The 21,793-nt window shown below is 55.0% G+C and overlaps 4 protein-coding genes across 10 annotated transcripts in view; 3 read left to right on the top strand and 1 right to left on the bottom strand.

Moving 5' to 3' along the window:
- The window catches only part of MAP3K14 (mitogen-activated protein kinase kinase kinase 14), a 38,308-nt gene extending 34,480 nt beyond the window's left edge, over positions 1–3,828 (top strand). The window contains exons 13-16 of the mRNA XM_058561242.1: positions 157–263; positions 771–915; positions 1,693–1,793; positions 2,148–3,828. Of these exons, the coding sequence (XP_058417225.1) occupies positions 157–263; positions 771–915; positions 1,693–1,793; positions 2,148–2,312 (518 nt within the window). The 3' untranslated portion in view covers positions 2,313–3,828. The remainder of the gene's footprint in view (positions 1–156; positions 264–770; positions 916–1,692; positions 1,794–2,147) is intronic.
- A 587-nt stretch (positions 3,829–4,415) lies between these two features.
- Positions 4,416–15,036, top strand: SPATA32 (spermatogenesis associated 32). The gene is given in 6 exon segments (XM_058562051.1): positions 4,416–4,796; positions 4,798–4,904; positions 12,969–13,026; positions 13,197–13,232; positions 13,358–14,334; positions 14,952–15,036. Coding segments are annotated over 6 exon segments (1,644 nt in total).
- An 869-nt stretch (positions 15,037–15,905) lies between these two features.
- Positions 15,906–20,278, top strand: LOC131417951 (EF-hand calcium-binding domain-containing protein 3-like). The gene is made up of 8 exons (XM_058562050.1): positions 15,906–16,098; positions 17,236–17,286; positions 18,137–18,280; positions 18,634–18,705; positions 18,790–18,910; positions 19,158–19,336; positions 19,438–19,596; positions 19,996–20,278. Exons 1-8 carry the CDS (start codon positions 15,906–15,908, stop codon positions 20,166–20,168), a joined length of 1,092 nt encoding a protein of 363 aa, XP_058418033.1. The 3' UTR covers positions 20,169–20,278.
- Positions 20,230–21,793, bottom strand: part of FMNL1 (formin like 1) — a 24,264-nt gene continuing 22,700 nt past the window's right edge. For 3 of the 7 annotated variants that reach the window (XM_058561235.1, XM_058561238.1, XM_058561240.1), the window contains 3 exons: positions 21,584–21,679; positions 21,205–21,325; positions 20,230–20,695 (listed from right to left, as the gene is read on the bottom strand). In XM_058561235.1, the coding sequence (XP_058417218.1) occupies positions 20,592–20,695; positions 21,205–21,325; positions 21,584–21,679 (321 nt within the window). In that variant the 3' untranslated portion in view covers positions 20,230–20,591. Of the gene's footprint in view, positions 21,039–21,204; positions 21,326–21,583; positions 21,680–21,793 lie in introns of all 7 variants that reach the window. The other 4 variants (XM_058561236.1, XM_058561239.1, XM_058561241.1 and 1 more) reach the window with 2 other exon arrangements.

Below are 21,793 nucleotides of genomic sequence, written 5' to 3'. Positions count from 1 at the left end.
CCCAAGGCCTGCGCTTCATCCTCTTTCCGGCCAGCGTGGGTTCTCTTCCAGCCCCTTCCCCAGAGGTCCGCTCCTGCAGTCCGCGCAGGAAGAACCCTGACGGCACAGCCGGACCCCTCCCAGTCTTGCACAGCCGTCTTCTGCTCTTCTCTGCAGAATTATTTCTGAACAGCCTGTCCCAGCCGTTCTCTCTAGAGGAACAGGAGCAAATTCTCTCGTGCCTCAGCGTTGACAGCCTCTCCCTGTCAGATGACAGTGAGAAGGTGAGTTGGCCGTGGACCAGGAGCCAGGGCACAGAGCAGGTGGCTTTGTGTCCAGCTGGTGAACAGGCTGTGGGCAAGTAGTGGGTAAAGAGAGCATGACAGGGTCACCCCGTCCTTCTGGGAGGGGTCCTCCCAGGGGCAGGGGGTCCTGTTTTCTCACAGTGAGACAGTCCATCTTCAACACGCTAGGAATCAGGAAATGGATTCGCTCCTAGGGATAGTAGGGAAGAGGCCTAGGCTTTGGTCTCCATGGAAATACCCCTCACTCTTCGTCCAGCCCAGGGCCCCTCACAAGCTCAGCCCCCTGCTTAGCCTCAAAAGTGCCCAGTAGATGTAAAAAAAAAAAAAAAAAAAAAAGTGCCCAGTAGAGCCATGCTCTAGTCTAGGACATGAGCGGTTCCTCACCCCAGGGGAGGGCCCAGGGCCCCTTTGCCCCAAATCAGACCAAGGCCAGGATGGTTCCCTGAGCCCAGGGCCCTGAGTCTGTGCCCACCCTTGTTGTTTCAGAACCCGTCAAAGGCCTCTCAGAGCTCACGGGACACCCTGAGTTCTGGCGTGCACTCGTGGAGCAGCCAGGCAGAGGCTCGAAGCTCCAGCTGGAACATGGTGCTGGCCCGCGGGCGGCCCACCGACACACCGAGCTATTTCAATGGTACAGTCCAACACCACCTGCTCAGCCCCCACAGCACCTGATCCACTTGGGACTAGGGAGTCTGAGAGGTTTATGTCTCCCCTTCCCTGACAGAGTGGGGCAGTGAAGGACCGTTGCCCCTCATTGGCTACGGATGGAGTCCCAGAATGTCCCCAGCTTGGAGTGGAGAGCAGTCTCTCCTGGCCTGGAATCAAGAAACTGAGCAGTGAATGTCTTCTGAAGGGAAAGGGAAGAACAGGACCCCATGAGCACTTTAATCAAGAATTCAGCCACACGTTTGCTGGGATCCTGCTCTGGGATTTGGAGTCAGAATTTGAGAGAGACAGCATCTATAGAACTTCTTAGTTTTCAAGCTCGGCTGTATAGCTTATGTTGTGATTTTGGTAGACCAGGGCTTCATCAGCTCACAGGTCCCCGGCGCTCCCCCGGGGCCAGTGTGACTCATGGCATCAAGCCACCATGGCCTAGCCAGCGGCCACTCCAGCTCGGGGCACATTACAATCTAAGTTGCCCACAATGTAATTTAAGAACCTTTGCTTCCAGTTTTTTTCTGCTTTGTGTGCAAGTTGAAATACTACTTCCCCATAGGAGCCAACCTTAGCTCTTTGCAGTGTGCAGGCCAAATGCCAGGTGCAGCTAACAGATGTATAACATTAGGGCCACTCAGCCTAAATGTCATCCCTGTAGCTTCCTCACAGCCAACCTGCTTCCCTCCATATAGGGCTCCTTAGGGAGCCAGCTGCCGCTCTCGTGATGGTTACCTTGCCTGCCTTCCAGGTGTGAAAGTCCAAATACAGTCTATCAACGGTGAACACCTGCACATCCGGGAGTTCCACCGGGTCAAGGTGGGAGACATCGCAACTGGCATCAGCAGCCAGGTAAGGGGGCAGGCACACGCTTCGGGGCAGAGCCCCAAAAGCCAGTGCACCTGGCCCAGCCCTCCAGGAGGAAGGCTTTTAAATAAGTAGAAATCGCTCCCTAAGGAATACTTGGTCTTGGATGTCCCCCAGGGTCTCAGGGCAAGACTGGCAGTGGTGATTGAGGGGTCCTCAGGACCCACATTTGGGTCAGGTGAGATTCTCCAAGTCCTCCAGAATGAAAGGCAGATAATGCCCTCAGGGGTGCCTACTTGTCTGGAAGGAGGTGTCTTCCAGCGCAGGAGGCGACTGTCACCTTTACACTTCTGAGCCCCATGCCACTGTCTCAGGCCCACTGGTTTGCTCTTCCCCCAGATCCCGGCTGCAGCCTTCAGCTTGGTGACCAAGGATGGGCAGCCTGTACGCTATGACATGGAAGTGCCAGACTCGGGCATCGACCTGCAGTGCACCCTGGCCCCTGATGGCAGCTTCGCCTGGAGCTGGAGGGTCAAGCATGGCCAGCTGGAGAACAGGCCCTAACCCAGCCTTCTGCTACTGGCTCCACTCTGCCAGAAGCAGCCTTCCTTCTCGGTGCTCAGTGCTACCCCTGAGACACAGGCTCAGCCTGCTCCCAGGGACCTGCCACCCCCTGGCTCAGCAGTGGGATCAGGGGCTAGCAGCGGCAAAGTAGGAGCCAGCAAAACGCCTCCCAGGATTTCCCACCTGAGTGCTGCCTGACCCCACCAAGAGGACGCTCCATGCCCACATGAGGAGGAGGAGGAAGGCAGGAGGCCTCTTCCCACAGGGAACAGAGGGGTCCTCTCTGCCCTGGTCCAAACAAGCTGGCCTGACCTATTGGATCAGTGACCACTTGCTGGCAGTCAGGGGAGAGTAGCTTCCGGGCTGTGTCTGGGAGAGGTGGGAGAGCCCCTCGGCCTCCAGGCACGTGTGAGGGTGGCGGGTGTCTAAGGACCCACATCCAGGTCCAGTACAGGAGCGAGGCGGCAAGTGTGCCTGCCCTTGGCCTAATGGGGGCCCTCTCACCCCGTGTCTGGCCGTCACACCCCCTTTTAGATCTAGGAACTCTTCAGACGAAGTCAGGGAGGGTGGGATGCTGACACTGGGACATGTCCCTAGGAGGATGCACCACACTTTTCAGGGTGTTGCAACACAGGTCCTGAGCTGAATTCAGCTTCAGTCAAGGACCAAAGAAGGTGTTGAAGTGAAGTGGTTCTCAGTCCCCAAGCACGTGCCCCTTTGCTGCTGGCCACCACTCTTCACGAGAGCGGCAGCCCCCAAGCCCCATCTGCAGGCCCACACGGCTGCTGACTGGCTGGCACTCGGTTCCCCCGTCGGTAAAAGTGAAGGGGACCCACCGCAAGACCCACCTGACGGGACCAGTCTGAGGGGGGGGCGTGATAGAGGCGAAAGAACGCGGCGCTACTCTTCTGCGGCCACGGCTTCAACATCTTGCACACCAGCTTCCCCACACCCGGCTCAGGCACCACACCACACTGACCCTGCCCTGCCCCTGGCCTCGGGGCACTGCCAGCTGCACTTTGCACTCTGATGACCTCGAAGCACTTTCATGGCTGCCCTCCAGGAGGGCAGGTCAGTGGCTCTGCATGAGCACAGCAGGCCAGGAGATGGGGTGAAGGGACTCAAGTCTTGACCTATCTCCATGCGTGTAACCTTCAAATCTGCTGATTTCTATTAGATGAGTCCCCTCCATCCCCATTGCCTCAGCCCAGCCTCTTCTTCGGGGGGTGCTGATCAGGACTCATGTAGCATTAATCAACTGTGAATCATTGAGGGGTGAGGGGCCTGCTAGCCTTAGCGTCTGGGGATCGGGGGGTTGTCCCTTGAGATTCCTCCTTGGGAAAAGCTCGTCTCCACATCTGTCCAGCTGTACACATGGAGCCACACTGCTCCCCAGGGAGAGACCCCCCAGCCCCCATGACGGGAAGAACTAGGTATTACAAGCAGCGGGCGGGTTGGTATTACAGAGTTCGGGTTGTAGAGAACTCTTTATAAGCAATAAAATTTGCAGTGATGATATGTTTTCAGGCCATGGCTGTCTCCACTCTCGCCTGCCTGCTTGCTGAAGCTCAGATCCTAACAGCTGCCTCCCTTTGCCTTCTGGGTGGGATCTTGTCAAGTCTGCCCCTTGTTTGGGGCAAGGACTGTTTTCAGCCTTTGAATGGGCTGCTTTTCCCACCACTCCTCCCAGTGAGGACTTCCAGTCCCACCTCTGGGCTATCCATTCAGACCAGTTAGGCAAGATGCCCCACCCGGTGGCAGCAGGGAAGTCCCTGGTCAAACACTGCCAGCCTGAGGGGAGGAAGAGGAAGACGCCAAGGCCTGGGCACTGACCAGGCGCCGCCAGGTGGGAGCATAGCACATGCCCAGAAGAAAGCCTGCCAGACACCCGCCTCCTGTCCCTGAGGACTGGCTTCCCGGGAACTGGACTGGGCCTGGGCCTGGCCTAGCCCTTCTGCTGCCTCCTGAGTGCCTGCAAGGGATCTGGGCTGACTGGGAGTGGGTTTCTTGGTCATGGGGCAAGGGCCTCTCTGAGGATAGATGCCACCAGTACACAGGGGCCTTGTCTAATCTGGCTCCATGCCTCCTGAAGCTTGCACAAGTATGTGTGTGCACAACACACATGCAACACCTTGGGGTAAAGACGCCAGGTTCAGCAGGTTCTTGGAGGGATCTTGGGCACATGGAAGGGGCAGCGGCCTTGTACCAGTGTGCCCAGAGCAGGCACAAAGACCAGTCCCGCAGACTCCAGGCTTACCAGTTGCTGCCCTCCTCACTGCTCAGGGCCTGCTGCAGAGGAGTGGAACCTCCCACCTGGAGGTGTTCAGAGAGGGGCATCCGGGCTGCGGATGTGGCCACCTTCTCCAGAAGATACCCCCACACACAACGGCCCTAACCACCTACGCTCTGGGAATCCTGAGCGCTGCTGCCTCCCAACCGGGTGCGCAGCAGGGATGTCACAGAGGCGGCGACATCACAGACGCCGGCGTCCCCACCATCTCCACCGCCCCTACGGCCCCCAACCAAAGAGCGCGCTGGAGGCGGAGGGGCAGCAGCCACCAGCCCGCTCCCCGCCTCCCCGACAGAGCCTCGGTCAGCATGGGGGTGACAGGTGGGAGCGGGCGGGCGCGCGGCGGGGGGGTGGAGGGGGTGGAGAAAGTGAAAGTGAGGGGACGGGGCGCAGAGGCGGCAGGGAATCGACCGGGGCCCCGCCCCTGCTCCCGAAGCCACGGCGCCTGAAAGGAAGGTCAACCCCAGCCGAACCCCTCGCCGTTCCCGCGGGGGTGAGGGGCGGGTGCTACCCTGACTGCCACACCCAGCCTCCGCCCTGCGCAGCGCAGGAACGTGTGTGTGCACGGCCCACAGGCACACCTTGGGGTAAAGGGTGCAGATTCAGCGGGTTCTTGGAGGGAGGCTGGGCACGCAGAAAGAGCCTTGTGCCCAGGTAACGACTCATGAATTATTCCAAACTGCAGATGACGCCCTAAATCACGTCCAGTTGTCCCTAGTTGACGCTTGGAGCTTTGGCGGGGAGAAGCAATCCGCTTCAACAGATATCTACTGAGCGCCTCCTTTGTGCTCTGCGCTCTTTGTAGAGACGTTTGAGCAAAGACGTTTGCCCTCAGGGCCCTGGGTCTCTCAGGTTTCTAATGATGTGGGCTCAGATCCCCACCGACATGGGGGCTTTCTTCTCCAGGACTTCTCTCCCAAAAGGACATGGGCCAGCATTCAAAATGTGCGAGGAAACAACCACCAGAGAGCAGCTTTTCCCCTTTCCCAAATTCGTGGGGTAACAAATTTATGCAGACACCTTAAATCAGTCCTGCAACATTTACTGCACCTCCTTCAGGGCTTACTGTTGTGCTAGGCCCTGAGTCTGATAAGTTGACTAAAAAAATGTAGGTTGGACAGCTAGGTATGTCACAGAGCAGATGACACTGGAGATTTGAGTTCAACTGTCAGGCATGAGTAGGATTTTGCTAGAAGAGAGACTTTCTGGGTATTGGAAATAGCATGTGCAAAGGCGCTGAAGCCCACAAGGGCCTGCCATGCTGTGGAGTGGCTGGGCTTGGTACAAGGCAGGGACCTGGGTACCAAGAGATGAAAAAAGAAGGCAGAGATCAGACCACGCAAGATCTTTGAGACCACCCTAGAATCTGGACGTGAGTAGAAGCAAGTGTGACGCAGCAGGCTCACTCTGGGGTCACTGAGAAGCCCAAGTTGGAGGTGAATATGGCTGCAGTGGTCCAGCTAGAGGCCTAAAGAGACTTCAGACAGCACAGTGGTGAGCATCACAGGGTTTGGAGCCAATCAGACCTGTGTTCAGGTTGTGGGACTGCTCTTGCACTGTGACTTTGTGCAAGTTTCCTCATCTGTGAGAGGAGAGTTGCAACCGTTTGTGCATAAAGTGACTGTGAGGATTGAATGTGTGCAAAGCACTCAGCACTGAGTGCCAGCAGGTAGTAAGTGCTAGGTTTGTGTTGACTTTGGTGTTGGGCGATGAGGAGGAGGCAGGCGGCAGAGGTGGAGACAGGGATGTGCACATGGTCAGCGTCAGGGGTAGGATGCTCAGAAGCTGGGGAGTGAGGGGGTCACAAAGGACCCAGGTTTCTAATTTGGGCGATAGGGTGAAGGATGAATCAGGGAGAAGGGAGAGGGTGTTATCAAGAGATGAGAGATTGGAAAGAAAGACGGGTCAGACATGCAGAACCGTGTTGGCCACACTAGAGTCTAGACACACAGGATGTGAACTTGAGGTAAGAAATGGAGGAAAAACCACAGGGTTTGGTGGGTGAGAGGGATAAGGAATTCATTTCTTTGCACAGACTTGTCCTGAGCATCCACCTTATGCCAGACTCTCTGTGCAGGGGATCAGAGATTCAAAGTGAGCAACCCACACACCCTGCCCACCTCTAATTGTGGGTCAGCAAGAGGCTGTGCGCTCAGATAGAGATCTGCAGGGGTGGAGTGGGGGCGCCTGGAGGAGGAGCCGGTAGCCCAGCACCACGGGATAGAGTCTGGCAGGTCTCCAGGAAGAGATGAGCCCTGGGCATCATCACAATAAGAAGCAAGGGGATTCCAGAGAGAGGAGACAGCTCAGGCTCTGACGAGGGACTCGTAGTGTTTTGGTCAAGGTGAATTTGAGGTCCCTTTAGGGAGAAATGTGTAAGTGATGACAGCAGTTTGAGTCTAGAGCTCAGGAGAAGTGAGAGTAAAAAACAGAGATTGGAGAGTCTCCTGTGGTCACAGTCACAGGCTCGAAAGCTCCAAGGAAACACTCAGCCCCCAGCTCCTAGCTGGGGCTCAACATTTTCTTTTAAATTTATCAAACAACTATATGCGTATGATTAAATAGTACTTAAGAGCTTATTCAGTGATGAAAAGCAAGAATCCTCTACACCACACCCCTAGTCTCATTCATCAGAGCAACCACAGTTGTTGCATTTGAACTGTTTTTCTGCCTCATTACCTTCTTCTCTCTCTACAAGCTCACAGGCTTTTTCTTGGTTTATCACTTCTAGATATTACCACCCTCCCCCAAGCTCTCAACATCATTTTTAGATCTGCTGATACCTTTGTAAGTTTAATATACTTATATCTTCATTTTCTCATCAACTTTTGACACCCTACAGCATAAGATGAAGTTTTTAGTGCTCCTACCTTTCCCTTCAACTTTCCTCCCTGCCTTCCACCTCCCAAATACTCTAACCTGTCTTTTTATTTTTTTAATGTCAAGGTTATGATAATAACCTTGATATTAAATATAATCACAATTATATTTTCCAAATTTTGTCTATATGTTGATTCTGAAAGTTGAAAGTTAGTAAAGAGGATTTACAGTACTGTGACTACATAACTACTGTTCACTGCAGAGCCAGAAAAGGTACCACAGTTACCTTTTCTTTCTCATACAGCTTTTTGTTTTTCCTGGAGTTTATAGTTGCCTTTTCCTTGTACTGTTTGGTTTTATCCTAGTCTTAGTTTTCTTCAGCCTCTACATCTAGTCAACTATTCTGTCAGGTTTTCTTTATTTCAGAGATCTACTGCCCAGGACCCTCCATCCTCTTGTACCAATGTGTACTGATTCTAGGCCTCTATCCTGGGACTTAGCTGCTTTCCTGGGGTAGACACACTATTTCCTTCCTGTCTCTCTTGTTTTATACCTTTATTTTGCTTTAGCACATCCTCAAATAACTTCCTAAAAAAAGACAAGGTAAATTTTCTGAGTCTTTCCATGTTGAAATGATAGTTTGGCTAGATATAAAATTCTAGGTTAAAAAACATTTTCCTCAGAATTTTAAAGGCAGCAATTATTGCTAACTCTGCTGCCAGTAGGATTCTCCTCCCTTTGGGTGGTGACTGGTTTTGCCACTTTAGAAGTACTTGGGCATTTTTTGTTCCTGGTGCAATGACCTTTCACAACAAGGATCTTTTGACATCTGTAGTGCTGGGCATTCAGTGAACCATTTTAAGCCAATGACATCCTTCAGCTCAGGGAATTTTTTACTTCTCTTTTCTTCTCCATGTTCTCTATTCTTTTAGATCTCCTTTCTATAACTCATAAATGGACTTCCTATTGATCCTTTTTCCTCACATTGTCCTGATATTTTGGTTCCACTTTCTCGGAAGATTCTTTGTGTTTTATTTTCCAATTCTATTTGCCAAAAGAGCACTTTCTTTTCTCTAATTTTTTTAAATAGCATCCTGTTCTTGTTTTTTGGATGCAATGTATATTATTGAATATCTTCATCTCTGAATCTCTGAAGATGATTAGAGATCTTCTTTAAGCTGCCTTCTGTTTCCCAAATTACCTCTGGTACTCTGAAGTCATCTTCTCTCTTGACCTGTCACTTGCATGCTGGCAGTCTCTTCAAATGTCTGGTGATGCTTGGTTGTCCATGTTTAAGAGTGAAATCATAAAAAGCTGATTGGGAGCCTGTGACTACAGGACTTATTGCCTGGCAGATGCCACTTTAGGGTGACCAGGCAGGAACCAGACACATCGCTAGGTGGTTCAAGAACAACAACGAAATTGACAAACCTCTAGCCAAACTGAACAGGAAAAAAAGAAAGAAGACAAAAATTACCAACATGAGGAATGAAAGAGGTGATATCATTACAGATTCTACAGATATAAAAAGAATAATAAGAGAACATTATGAATAATAAATTTGACAACTTAGATGAAATAGACAAATTCCTTAAAAAATACAGACTCACTCAAGAAGAAACAGATATTCTGGAGATAGATAGCAGTGACTGTTGCACAACAATGTGAATATACTTAATGCCACCAAGCTGTCTACTTAAAAATGGGCAGTTTTATGTTATGTATATTTTACCACAACAAAAAAGAAATAGATAGGCTAAATAGCCCTGTATCTATTTTTTAAAGTTGAATTTGTAATTAACAATCTTCCCACAAGGAAACTCCAGGCCCAGGTTCAAAAGCTTCACTTGTGAATTCTACCAAACATGAGGAAGAAATAATACCAATTTTACACAAATTTGAACAGGGAATTTCAACAGAAATTTGAACAGGGAATACTTCTCAACTCATTCTACGAAGCCAGCATTTCAAAACCTGACAAAGACATTTTCAGAAAAGAAAATTACACACCAGTATACCTCATGAACATGTATGTGAAAATTCTAAAAAGCTAGTTAGCAAATCAAATTCAACAATATATATAAAAAAAAATTGGTCATCATGACCAAATGAGGTTTATCCTAGGAATGCAAGATTGATTTAGCATTTAAAAATCCATTTATTTCACCATAAACAGAATATAAAATAATTATTAACAGAATAGTATATAATATTATCCATATGTTACCATATTATAACATATATAATATATTAACAGAATATAAAAGAAAAATCATATGATCATCTCAATAAATACAGACAAAACATCAGACAAAATCCAACATCCCTTCCTAATTAAAAACTGAGTAAACTAGGAGTAGAAGGGAGTTTCCTCAACCTGATAAAGGGCATCGATGAGAAAAACTACAGTTAACATCATACTTAATGGTGAAACACTGAATGCTTTCCCCCTGAGATCAGGAACAAAGCAAGGACGTCCATTCTCATTTCTATTCAACATTGTACTGGCGATTGTTCTCAGTGCAATAAGGCAAGGAAAGGAATTGAGAGACATCCAGATTAGGAAGGAAGAAGTAAAACTATCTTGAGTCACACACATTATTGTTTATGTAGAAAACCTTACGGAATCTAAAAAAAAAAACAAAAAACTAGAACTAATAGGATTTTAGGATGGCTGCGCGATAGAAGATCAATACATTTCTATATACTAGCAATCAGCAATTGGAAGCTGAAATTATTTCACATATACAGAATGTCACTTGAATCGCTAATAGAACATTCTCAAGTTGGGCACAGAGGCCCTAAGTTGACTAAACCTCAGATTTTTGCTTCCAACCCCCAGAGCTGCTATGATGTTCACACCATAAGACTTTCTCCTCCTCTCCACGCCCCGTTGCTGTTCATGGAAGGGTTAAGGCTGTGGGTTCTGATTAAATTGCCCAGGGAAACTTTGTAACGCAAGCAAAGGATGGTTCTGAGGTCAGAAGCCCAGGGAATAGCAGCACTTGGGCAGGTGGAGATGGAGATGAAAAGAGCCATGGAGAGGAAGCCAAGGGAGCGTGGTGGTCAAAGAAGTGGAGGGGGACCTGTCCCATGGCTTAGCGGTTAAGTGTGCGCGCTCCACTACTGGCTGCCAGGGTTCAGATCCCAGGCGCGCACCGACACACCGCTTCTCCGGCCATGCTGTGGCTGCGTCCCACATACAGCAACCAGAAGGATGTGCAACTATGACATACAACTATCTACTGGGGGTTTGGGGGGAAAAAAGGAGGAGGATTGGCAATAGATGTTAGCTCAGAGCCGGTCTTCCTCAGCAAAAAGAGGAGGATTAGCATGGATGTTAGCTCAGGGCTGATCTTCCTCACAAAAAAAAAAAAAAAAGAGGTGGAGGGTTATGAAGGGGCCACTGAGCTGGCCATGGAGAGCCCGTCTGTGGTGGTACCCTCCTAGCCTATCCAGCCAGCTGATCCAAGACCCTCAGGCCCAGGCTGAACATGGATGTGCCCAAATCCCAGTCCTGGGACCAGCCATGCAAGGACCCTCCCCAGCCTCTACATCTGTAGGAAAAGACCACGGCACATTCTGATCCTTCTGACATAATCCTGGGAGCAGTTCTCAGCCAGAGCCGAGGCTGTCACTTCCTGCCACACTCCAGGCATATGGGGACCCAGCTTGCCCATTACCATGATGGCCCCACCATCAACCCCTATCCTCTACGCAGGGGAGCAGAGAGTGGGACAGCCTAAGGAGCCCCAGAGGATGAAAAAGAAGCTTCTGCAGTAAAAGCTACAAGCCTCCAGGGGAGCCTGGGGTGGGGGGACCTCCCCTAAGGAGTCACTCAGTCTCCTCTGCGGAGGGTGATCCAAGCTCATAAATCACCAGGTGGATGTCAGCATCATTTCAGAACAAGCCCTCAGGGTGAGAACCCTGGCCTGGAGTTGGAGAGGGACCCCAGGGTGTGATGGGATGAGAAGCCGGGGAAAGAGTGGATGGACTTCAGCATAGGAGAGGCCAGGATTAGGTGAGCAGCAGATCTGAAGTCTGGCCAGAGAGAGTGGAGAAAGGGGGCAGAGGGGCAGGAATGGAGGGAGATGAGGAAGGTTCATCTGAGGCAGGAGAGGGGAACCCACACAGTTACAGGCTCCTGGGCAGGACAGCGTGCGTGCAGGGAAGGGGAGTTAAGAGTTTCTTGAGTCAACCCTGCATTCATGTCCTGACTTCAGCAATGATCAGCAGAGGGACCTTGGGCAAATGAACCTCTTCTCATTGTTTGTGTTCAATCAACGGGATAAAGCACAGAAAGTTCTCAACACAACGCCTGGGCTAGTAGCACTCAATAAATGGAATTGAATCCTGTTAACATTCACCATTGTGGAGGATGGTGAGGGATCATGGAGAGGTGGAGGAAAAGCCAACATGGCAAGTGGAGGGGAGCAGATGTGGGGGATAGGGCTGGTGACAATGAAAAGAGAAAGCAGGGAGATGAGGGGCAGGATGGGAGAGGGGATGCAAATGGGCTGAGGTGAGGGACAGGGAGGGAGGGAGGAGGAGGCTGGAGGAGCACCACCACCCGGGCTCCAGAACCCCTCAGGGACTGTCCCCACTTGCAGCTCTCCTACCCTCACCTCCTTCTCCCTGCCAGGTGCCAATGGATTCCCCTGCTGTGGCAAGGAGTCAGTGGACATTATGGAGACACAGTGAGAACCAGTCCCCATCATCGCAGGACCTCTCCCCAACCCTCCAGGACCACCTACCCCCTGCCACCACTGCCAAGTTTTCATTTACCTCCCAACTCAGGATCTCCATCTTTCCCATTTCCAAAATCTCCCCAAGGGCAGTATCCAGGCCAAAAGGCGGGGCAGGGGGTGTCTACCATCCCCCTTCTGCTTCCACCTCGAACCCCTGATGTTGGAGGAGGACTGAGGGGTGGTGGGGCACACCCAGGGACATGGAAAGGACCTGACCCCTTAGAGCTGCCTTGCTCCGAGGACAGAGCTGTCCCGGGGTGGGTGGGCAGATGCCTGAGGAAGGAGAGAGGGTCACAGTGGCTGAGCACCAAAGGCAAGGGCCGAGATGGCAGCAAACTGCCCACAAGAACTGAGGGGCCCTCCACACACACCTCTGCTTTTCACATCTGCCGAGCTGGGACTGGGCGGGTCGGGGAGGGCACTGCTCTGGGCTACTCCCTCTGCAGGAGCACTTTCTGGGTACTGGGTCTCCCAGTGAGCTACAATGGCTCACAGGAATGCTTGATTAAAATGAAGATTCCTGGGCCTTACCTCCAACCAGCTGGATCCCTCTTTGGGGTGGGGGGCGACTTGGCAAGCTCTCCAGATGATTCCTAAACTCACTAGAGTTTGAGACTACTACTCTGGAATTCTTGGTGGTAGCGGGGACAGCCAGGGGGGTGGATGAGCTGGGGGCATCTTGCCAGCCCCTGTACAAGGCAGGGGGCCTTGAGGGCCCTAGAGACCCCCTACCCCCTGAAGCCACCCCACCCCCACCCCATGGAGCCCTGTCACCCACTCGGCCTCCTTCTGTCTTAGGGGTGACTTAAACCAACACCAGTTCCAGCCACCGGTACAAGAGGAAGATGAGCTGGAGGTAACCACGGGCAGGGTGGTAGGCAAGGGGCAGCGTTCTTTGAGGCCCATCTTCCCCAAATCCTGACCAGCCCCTACCTTTGACAATTCTGGGACCCTAGTGCCAGGCCAGTGTTGGCACGCTCACACACACCCACCTCTCCACCTGCACACACCACCTCCCTACCCCAGGCAGGTATCTTGGAAGAGGCAGGTGTGGGGGAGGAAGTGAGCAGTAGGGAGGTAGGGTGTAGGGGGGGCGGGGGGTATAGGAGGGACGGGGGGCAGGGAATTGGCACCAGGGAGGACCTCAGGGGCAGGGGCCTCCTGAGCTTTCAGTGGAAACCTTTCAGCTGGAAAAAGAATTGCTAGAGCTGGAGCCTGGCCACGAAGCCGACCTGGACCTGGACCCAGAACTAGAGCTGGAGATGGAACCGGAGCCCGAGGCATTGCTGCAGTCGGCGCTGTGCCCGGTACCCATGCTCAAGCCTGAGGCCGAGCTGGACATGAGGCCCAACTTGGAGTCCCACAGTGAAGACCCTAGGCAACAGGGGTACAGGATAGAGTCCCTCCACCCATACACGGAGGGGCTAACGCAGCAGGACATCAGCCGGTGGAGTTTGAGGTCAGACTTCAGCTACCCGAGCTCCACAGAGGAGGACAAGGTGTGCACCGACCAACGCTCCATCTGCGTGCAGACCTCCAAGCACCTCTTCTGGGCAGACAAGGTCATCCAGGCCTCAGAAAACAGCCTGCAACGGGCATTCAGCATGCAGCCTAGCAAGAGGAGCACAGATGAGACCACCAGCCGCCGGAACCAGGAGTCGGTCCCCAAGGACACCCTGTGCTCCAAGAAGCAGCTCCAGAACCCCAGCGCCCAGCCAGCTCTTCCAGCCGTGGGCCCCCAGCAGCCGCCAAGCCCTGGCCTGTCCTCCTCCAGTCTCCCGTCCGCCCTTGGCCTGGCAGAGCTGATCAACTTCGCATCTTCCCTGGCCTTGGCCTCCTCCAGCAAGATAGACTTGCCCAGCTTGGAGCACATGATCAAAGCTCCACCCCAGAAGGCCGTGGAGCCTTCCACAGAGCCCGCCGTGGGTCATGCCGCCCAACTGACCATGCACAAGCCAGAGGGGGAAGCGCTCACCAAGGAGCTGCTGGAGAAACCACCTGAAGCCAGGGAACCCCAGAAAGCTTCGAAGCAGGAAGGCAAGAACTTCCCTCACCCTTACTTTGACTTCAGCAAGCCAGGGGTCAAGAGGGCCACCATCGAAGGGGAAGTGAATCTTCTCCAGCACCCGGCCATGTCCCCTACATCGCAAGAAGCTGTGAAAGAGTAAGTGAGGCCAGCCCACAGCGCCCCCCAAGAGGGGGCTGTGCTAGGATGTGTGGGTGGGCCCACTCCTCACGCAGCCGGTGGGGGTGGGGAACAGCAGAATGAGGTGCTGGGAGGGGATGGGGTGGGCTGCGATGTCTCAACCTCAGTGACCTCATAAAGGCTACTGGAAACAAAGTTCCAGTGGACTGAGGCACAGTGCCAAGGCCAGGGCTGGAGACGCCTGGGGACCATGGTGGGTGAGCACTCCAGGGCTCAGGCAGGGACCTGGGTTCAAAATGGGAAGAGCTATTGCAGCGTTAGGAAGCTTCCCATTCAGAGGGTAGATGGCCTCACCCCAGCGGAAATGCTCAGGCTAGTGTCTGCCCTGCAGAGAACCTGATAGCCCCAGCCCTGGGCCCAGGACACCTCCATCAAGCGGAGAATGAGGGAACAGGGTTTTCCAGCACCCCTTGCTTCCTGGTGATGAATGGATACAGAATATCAGCTGCCCATCAGCGTGCAGCAGGAAGAGGCCCCCTTACCCCTGTGCCCTCCTCAGAGAGGCCTCTGGGCTCACCCCTCTCCCCCGACCCTCCCCCTGCGGACCAAATGACATTCTCTCTTTTGCATTGCAGCTCAGTGCCGGGAACCAAGAAAGGGAGTCCATTATTGCTGAAAATCCATTTTAAGCTGTCATCCCCCACTTCCCCAGAGAAATGACTAGACAAAACCAGTAAAGCCTCCAGTGCTGGCCCCCGGCTCAGACATTTTGTGTAAATGCTCCTGGACCAGTGACCTCCCCTGGCTGCAGCGTCCCGGGCTCAACTTTTTAAGGATGCCACTCCCATTTTTTAGCTACCCTAGCCCCACCTGCCCCACCTGGCCCCTGAGGGCTCTGCCGCCCCGTTTTGCCCCTGCTCCTTCCCTGTGGGTAGTTCCACTCCCCCACACCTATCCAGACCTCTAGAGGGGCCAGCAGCAGAGACTCAGGGCTGGGCTTGGGGAGGCCGCAGTGCCCTATCTGAGGCTTCAGTTTCTAGATCGTGAAATGGGGATTCCTCTTGGCCTGAAGCCAGGGACATGTTGGGATCATCTGAGGAGATAGCCTCCTAGGGGGAGCTGGGCAAGCAAGAAGGCAAGTCTGAAGAGAGTTCGTCCTGCTTCTCTCCACTGGGAAGAGCTGGCATGGGGAAGGGATGGTGTCCAGGCGCTAGAAGAGGGGAAGAAAGAAGCCGAAGGACTGGCCCTCCAGGGGCCCACAGCTTTGAGTTGGCGGTACATCAAACTTTAGGGGGGCCCCTGTGTAATGGCACATGCAACTCAGACGCACACAGACACAAACACACCATGAGCTGACCAGCACATCACACATACAGGCACTCACATAAAACATCCACACACAGAGGAAGCACATTCCACACAGGCATGTGCACAAGCACACATCAACACGCACGCCTGTGACTCAGACACACGTACTAAACATGCACACAAATGCACAAGCCTCCCACATCAGGGGAGGACGGGCAATATGGGGAAGCTTCTGGAAGAGAAGAGATGGCAGCAGAGAGAAGGGACTTCAGAGTGCAGAGATGGACACGCACATGAAGAGGAAAATCCGGGAGGAAGGGGAGGGGGACAGCGCCATGGCGTGCGCCCTGGTCAGCCTTGAGACCCACTCAGGGCCAAGCCTCCCTGTCAGTGAAAGCCCAGCCTTGCAGATCCTCAAGAGCTTGCCCCACCTTGAGAGGGGGCCGAGGAGGGAGGTGCGCAGGGCCTGGGACAGTGGGATTAGGAAGGGTAGCAGTTAAGAATGGGCCAGGACCAGAGGAGAGGGGGCATGAGGCTGGAAGGAGGGACAAGGAGGAGATGCAGAGGTGAGTGTCTGGGGAGGGGCTGGGCCAGAGGTGTCATTAGGCTGCTGGGACTCATCTTCCTGGAGTATTTTTTTAAATGTGGTTTGTGGGTTTGCATTGTTTGAAGAAGGGGATCCTTCCCTCCCAGGGAACCTGGGGTGAGGTGGGCCACATTCCCACCTTGGGCTGGACCCCACTCTCCCACACCCTCACTTTCGGACTCTGGGGCCTGCTTTTCCCCTGGGCTCTGCCATCCGGCGTTAGTGTCCAGAGTATAGTCTCAAATTCAGATGTCTTAAGGGAGGCAGAAACTCAAAAGAGTAAAGCAGCAGGTACCCAGCAGGCAGGAGCGGGCAAGTAGTGGGGGAGAGAGTGTACCCCTGCCAAAGATGTTAAAATCCACCCCAAAGCCAGCCTGAGGGCTGCAGCCTGGGGCGCAGACCAGCCTCAGAGCCTGTGACTCTGCCTTTCAGGCAGCAGAGGGCAGAAGACCAAGAGACCCAGGTCGGCACAGAGAATGCACAGGTGACCAGGGCTGGAGAGGGTCCACTACTACTCCAAGCTACTGCCTCCAGAATCCCCTGGAGAGAGGACTGTGGGTGCAGGCTGGCGTAGGGGGTCCTGGGAGGAGGCGGAGCTGTGCACCCACAGGCCTGGTCCCAGGTCCCCTGCAGTCTGAGCACACGAGTGGGCTGGGCCCCTCGGCCTTGTCTTCTCCTCGCCTCCAAGGCCTCCACAGAAGCCTAGAAGACCACTCACACAAGTCCCAGGAGAGGAGCAGGCCTGCAGGATGCAAAAGGGGAGGCTGCAGCAGCACACTGCCCTGCCCTGCGCACTGCACACTGCCATGGCCACGGGCTGAGCAGGCGTCCTGGAGGGCCAGAGAGCTCAAGGGCCTTGCGGCTACCCATTCAGTACAATCAGGCCCAGGCACAGGGTCTCCGAGATGAGGGCAGGGACTGGAGGTCAGGCCTGGGGTTCTGGGTGTGGGGTAAGGTGAGAGATGCCTGGCTCTGGCATCTCTCTGCAGCAGGTGCTAAGGCCTTTGCAACCTCTTCCCCCTGAGGCAGCCTTGCAGTCGAGAACCTGCTACCCCTGACACCCCAGCAGCTGGCAGGTGAGGGCCTCAGGGCTTGGAGCAGGGAGGAAAACTAGGGGGTGTTCGGTGTAGAACTACAAGGGGTTGCCTGCCCAGAGTCTAGGGTCACTGCAAGAAGCTGGTGATTGTGTTGTAACCTTCCCTCCATGCCAGTCTAATTTGCTCATCTCTACTGATGTGTGTGTGTGAAGGAGGGAAGGATAGATTGGATCCTAGAAGGAGGTGGATAGGAAGGTATTTGGATAGTTGAGGGAGGGAGGGATGGATGGATGGATGGACGGACAGATGAACAAGATGGAAAGAGAAAGGGAGGAGCCAAATTGGGAGAAAGGATGGAAAAAAAAGAATCTGAGTTCCCTGGCCCCCTGGCATCTGGGGCTGTAGGGGTAGGGTTAGAAGGAACCACTTGTACATTTGGGGACCCCAATGCCCCCCCAAATATCATGCCCTGATATTGGCAGGGGCCTCTCAAAGCAGAATAATTTTATTCATCATCAATAATTTTCAGTGCCTGCTACATGCCAGGTGCCAGCGGGGCACCTGAAGCCTCAGAGCACTGTAGCTCCAGAGCCAGACTGCCAAGTCCAAAGCCCAGCATTGCCCCTACTGGGGATGTGACCATGGACACGAGTTTTGAATGCTTTTCACACAAACATGTCCAAACATGAGTTTTGGACATGAGAATTGAATGGGCAATTAACAAGCACCAACACACAGCAGCCACTGTTGTTCTTTATATTAGAAGTTATAATGCCCAGGGGCTGGAGTTGGTCACCAAATCATCAGTCCCGTCTGAGCTAGCCTGGGAGGATCTCAGCGTTCCTGTGCATGCGGTTCACCTTGCTGCCTGCCCCCTCCCTGCCCCCAGCCTTCCAGGACGTCTTCAAACTGTTCAGCTCTAGCTTGACAGGCACTGTGGACATGCGCATCATGAAAGCTGCCCTGCACAACGTGGGTGTCCAGCTGAGCCCACAGGAGATGTGTGAGGCCCTGCGGCAGGCAGACTTGGACGGTGGGTGCCCCATCCCTGCCCTCTCTCTCCTCTAGCCCTGAAGAACACCTCCCTGGCCCACAAAATCCCAGGCTGGTCCTGTTTTAAAGTTCCCTCTTCCGGGAAGCTTGCCTTGATCTACACTCCTATCCCATAGCCCCTAAACATTTCTGCTATGTGAATCCTCATCCGACTTGGGGCTCCCCCAGGGCAAGGGCTACTTCTCCTCCACTCAAATCAGGGTACACCCTTGGCTAGAGGCAGACCTGGATTCTCTAATGCCTGAACTGCTGGCAAGCCCCTAATGCGTATACAGGGTAGCCTTCTGCAGGGGCGGGCACCCACAGTACCCACTCCTCTCTCTCTCTTCCCAGGTGATGGAACCCTAAGCTTCAAAGACTTCCTGGGTGTCCTCACCGGCAGCCACGGCCTGGCCCAGTGCTTGGGTGAGGGGCAAGGCTGGTGGGGCAAGAGTGGGCCTGGCCTGGGGGAGGCTCCTCCTTATCCTCCCCCATGTTCTCTGCCCCCAGGCCAGGTGAGGAACAGCCGGTTCGGCGACCCCCAGGGCCTGCAGACTCTGTTCTTAGAGATGCTGTTCAAGCTGATGAGCCAGGGGTTCGTGCCCTCCAGTTCAGTGCAGGAGGTGATGAGGTAGGCACAACTGTACACAGCTGCAGGGCCCAGGATGGCGGGAGCAGACTGCGTTCCGTGCAGGGGTCCCCTGACGTTCCTGCCCCAGAGACGGGAGCCCTGAATTCTGGATCAGTTTCCTGGGCGCCAACTTGCCCCACACCCGAGACAAGTGGCTTCCTGTCCTGCTTGGGTCTCCTCACATGGGAGATGCAGAGGGCTAGAGGAGGCGGAGGCTGAGGCGGTTGCCCCCCTTTTCTCCTTCAAGCTACTACTCCAAGAGGCAGCAGGCTCTGCGGCTGAACCCAGGCTGGAAAGGCCCCTCCCGCGGCCACGGCCGCACCGCGCGCGCTTACGCGGACCTCACCTTCTTCCGCCAGGCCGCGCGCCTCCGCGGCCTCTCCAGCGCCGAGCTGGCGCGCTCGCTGCACAGACTGCGCAAAGCAGGTGTGCCCCGGGCTGGACGCGGACCCGCGGGGGGGACTTTTACTCAGGACCCGCGCTCAGAACGGGCGCCTCCACTTCCTCCACCGGCTTCCCCACCCCAGGTACGCACAGCCCCTACTCTCAGATACCGAACCTGGCCCGGCGGACGCGCACAGAACGCAACACGCGGAACCGAGCCCCGCGCCCCGACGTCCGACTTTCCAAGTCCTACCAGCCCAGCCGCCCCAAGCTCCGGCCGAACCGGGGGCCCCTCAGCCAAGGTGAAAGCGGGGAAGGAGGCGGGGCCTGCGGGAGGGGCGGGCCATGCAGCTAAGGGGCGGGACCTGGAGATAGGGGCGGGGTAGACGGCGTGGGGGCGGGGCAGACAGAGTAGGGGCGGAGGGTACGGGGTGGGGGCCAGGCTGACAGATGGGACGTGACAGGCGGGGAGCGGAGGGGCAGGCAAAGAGTGGGAGTAGGCCTCCGAGAAATGGGGACGAGGCCGGCGGAAAAGGAGGCGGAGATGTAACCTGACATCACTCATGGGCATGACTGAGGACAGGGCGGGGCATGAGAGGCAGGTACCCAGGTAGGAGGCGGGGCTGGCGAAAATGGGGCGGGGCTAGCAGAAAGGTGAACCCAAGATGCTGCTAATCCAGCGTCTCTAACTCCAGCTGCAGGCTTGGCTCTCCGCACGCCCCCCCGCCCTCCCGCAGGATTCGTGAGCCATTCACTCGAGTCTATGCGCACATCGACCCTGGCTCCCTCCCCACCAACTCTAGTGCAGAAGCAGCCCTTCTCCCCTCCGCCGGCCTCTCTGCAGAGACCTGCTATGAAGAACTTATACAAATAAAGTGTTTGCTGAGTGAAACAGGCTGTGCGTGGTGGGGGCGGGCACAGAGTGGACGCGGATCTTTTGCAAACGTCTTTATTAATCTTGTATAAAAATAAGGTCCACGGAGAGTCCCTCGAGCTGGGGGTAGGGGGACGCGAGATTGTACTTTATAAGTTACAGGCCAGGCTCCCGCTGAGGCTAAGTATGGCTATTGGCGGGAGGAGGGTGCTGCAAGCAGCATGTGGGGGGAGGGGCCGGCGATGCTGCCCCCTGTGGCAAGATGAGGATGCGCCGGCCCATTTGAGGTGGGCCCATGGCAGGGGACTGCGGCGGAGGGGGCTGCCCGGCCCAGCCGAGCTGAGGACCACCTTCCTTGAGCCCCGGCCTGCCCACGGCCCGCGTCCCCTCCCAACCCGCAGAGTCCATTTTCGGAAACAGGGTCTACAGGGAGAGGTCGGAGGTGACCTGCAGGGGAGGTCCTGGGGGGCGCCGGCGAGCACTTCGCCGGCCTGTGTCCGCGCGGATGTAGGGCTGGTTCCGCAGATCTGCCAGCCGAGAACAGACACATTTACCCTTCAGGAGCCTGCCTGGGGCTGGGACCACCACTCCAGGTCACAGGCCTCACCCTTCTAGGGACCCAGGTTGTATGCATGTGGGAGGGGGCCTGTTTATGTTTACCAGACACCCCCTCAAACACACCCCAGGGCAGGGCAGCATGACTCAGTACCCCCAAGGACCCCCAGGGCTGTGGGCGGCCACTCGGATGAGAGGCCAGGCCATCAGGGTACCTGGGGGGCTAGAGGGGGATCTCCTCTCCCAGGCTGGCCTCATAGAGGAGCCTGGACGTCCGCTTGCCGGTGCGGGCCGTGAAGGGCACCGTCTTGAGCACTGAGGGTTGGGAGGGAGGAAGGGGGAGAGAAAAGAAAAAGGAAAAAAGACAGAAAAAGTAGCAAGAGGCAGTGAGGCAGCCAGACCCCCAGGGTGGGGGCAGGGGGAATGGAGCACAGCATAGAAGGACAGACCCAGGACAGGACAGAGCTGGCCAAGGCCTCACCTGTGATGATATCTTCAATGGCCCCGTCACGGTCACTCTCATAGATGAGTGGCTCCTTCTGCTGCTTCCGCTTCAGCTCAGAGATGAGGTCCATCTGTTGCCGCCGGATCTTGGGTGGGGACTGCGGGGGAGGGGGGGTGGTAAACAGCTCCAGCTCCCAGAATCCCCTCTCTCCATGCCACCAAACCCTGGAACATCTGCCTGCTCCCCCACAGCAGGAAGAGAGGAGCCCACTCCCATCCCAGGCTGCTGGGGCACCATCCTGGCCTCGGGCAGGGTCTGTCCATAAAAACGAGGGTGTGGAGGAGGGCCCGATCTTTGGGATGAGGATCCCAAGCACCCCTGCAACCCTGTGCCAAGTTCAGGGGCAGCTGCCCACCTTGGGTGCTGGGAGCTCCCCTCTGCCCGGGACGTCGGCGCCAGCCTCCTGGGCAGCTGCTTCTTTCTTCCACTGTTCCACCTCCTGCTCAGCTTTCTAAAGGGCAGAGGCAGTCTCCATGAGGGGAGCCCACCCTCGCCTCTCCCGCCCCTCCACTGCCCATGTGGAGAGGCTGCAGTGCCCTGCAGGGCCCCCAGCCTGCCCACCAGA

This window comes from Diceros bicornis, chromosome 18, assembly GCF_020826845.1.
Source record: "Diceros bicornis minor isolate mBicDic1 chromosome 18, mDicBic1.mat.cur, whole genome shotgun sequence".
In the NCBI taxonomy this organism is placed as follows: Eukaryota; Metazoa; Chordata; class Mammalia; order Perissodactyla; family Rhinocerotidae; genus Diceros; species Diceros bicornis.
Note: the sequence above shows the minus strand (reverse complement) of the source record. Positions and strands in the feature narration are given on the sequence as shown.

Excerpts from the sequence above, each read along its gene's own strand:
- LOC131417951 (XM_058562050.1), top strand. The coding sequence starts at position 15,906 with ATGGACACGCACATGAAGAGGAAAATCCGGGAGGAAGGGGAGGGGGAC. Across the intron at positions 17,287-18,136 it reads GACACCCCAGCAGCTGGCAG|CCTTCCAGGACGTCTTCAAA; the intron begins GTGAGGGCCTCA and ends CCCTGCCCCCAG. Across the intron at positions 18,911-19,157 it reads TCAGTGCAGGAGGTGATGAG|CTACTACTCCAAGAGGCAGC; the intron begins GTAGGCACAACT and ends TTCTCCTTCAAG.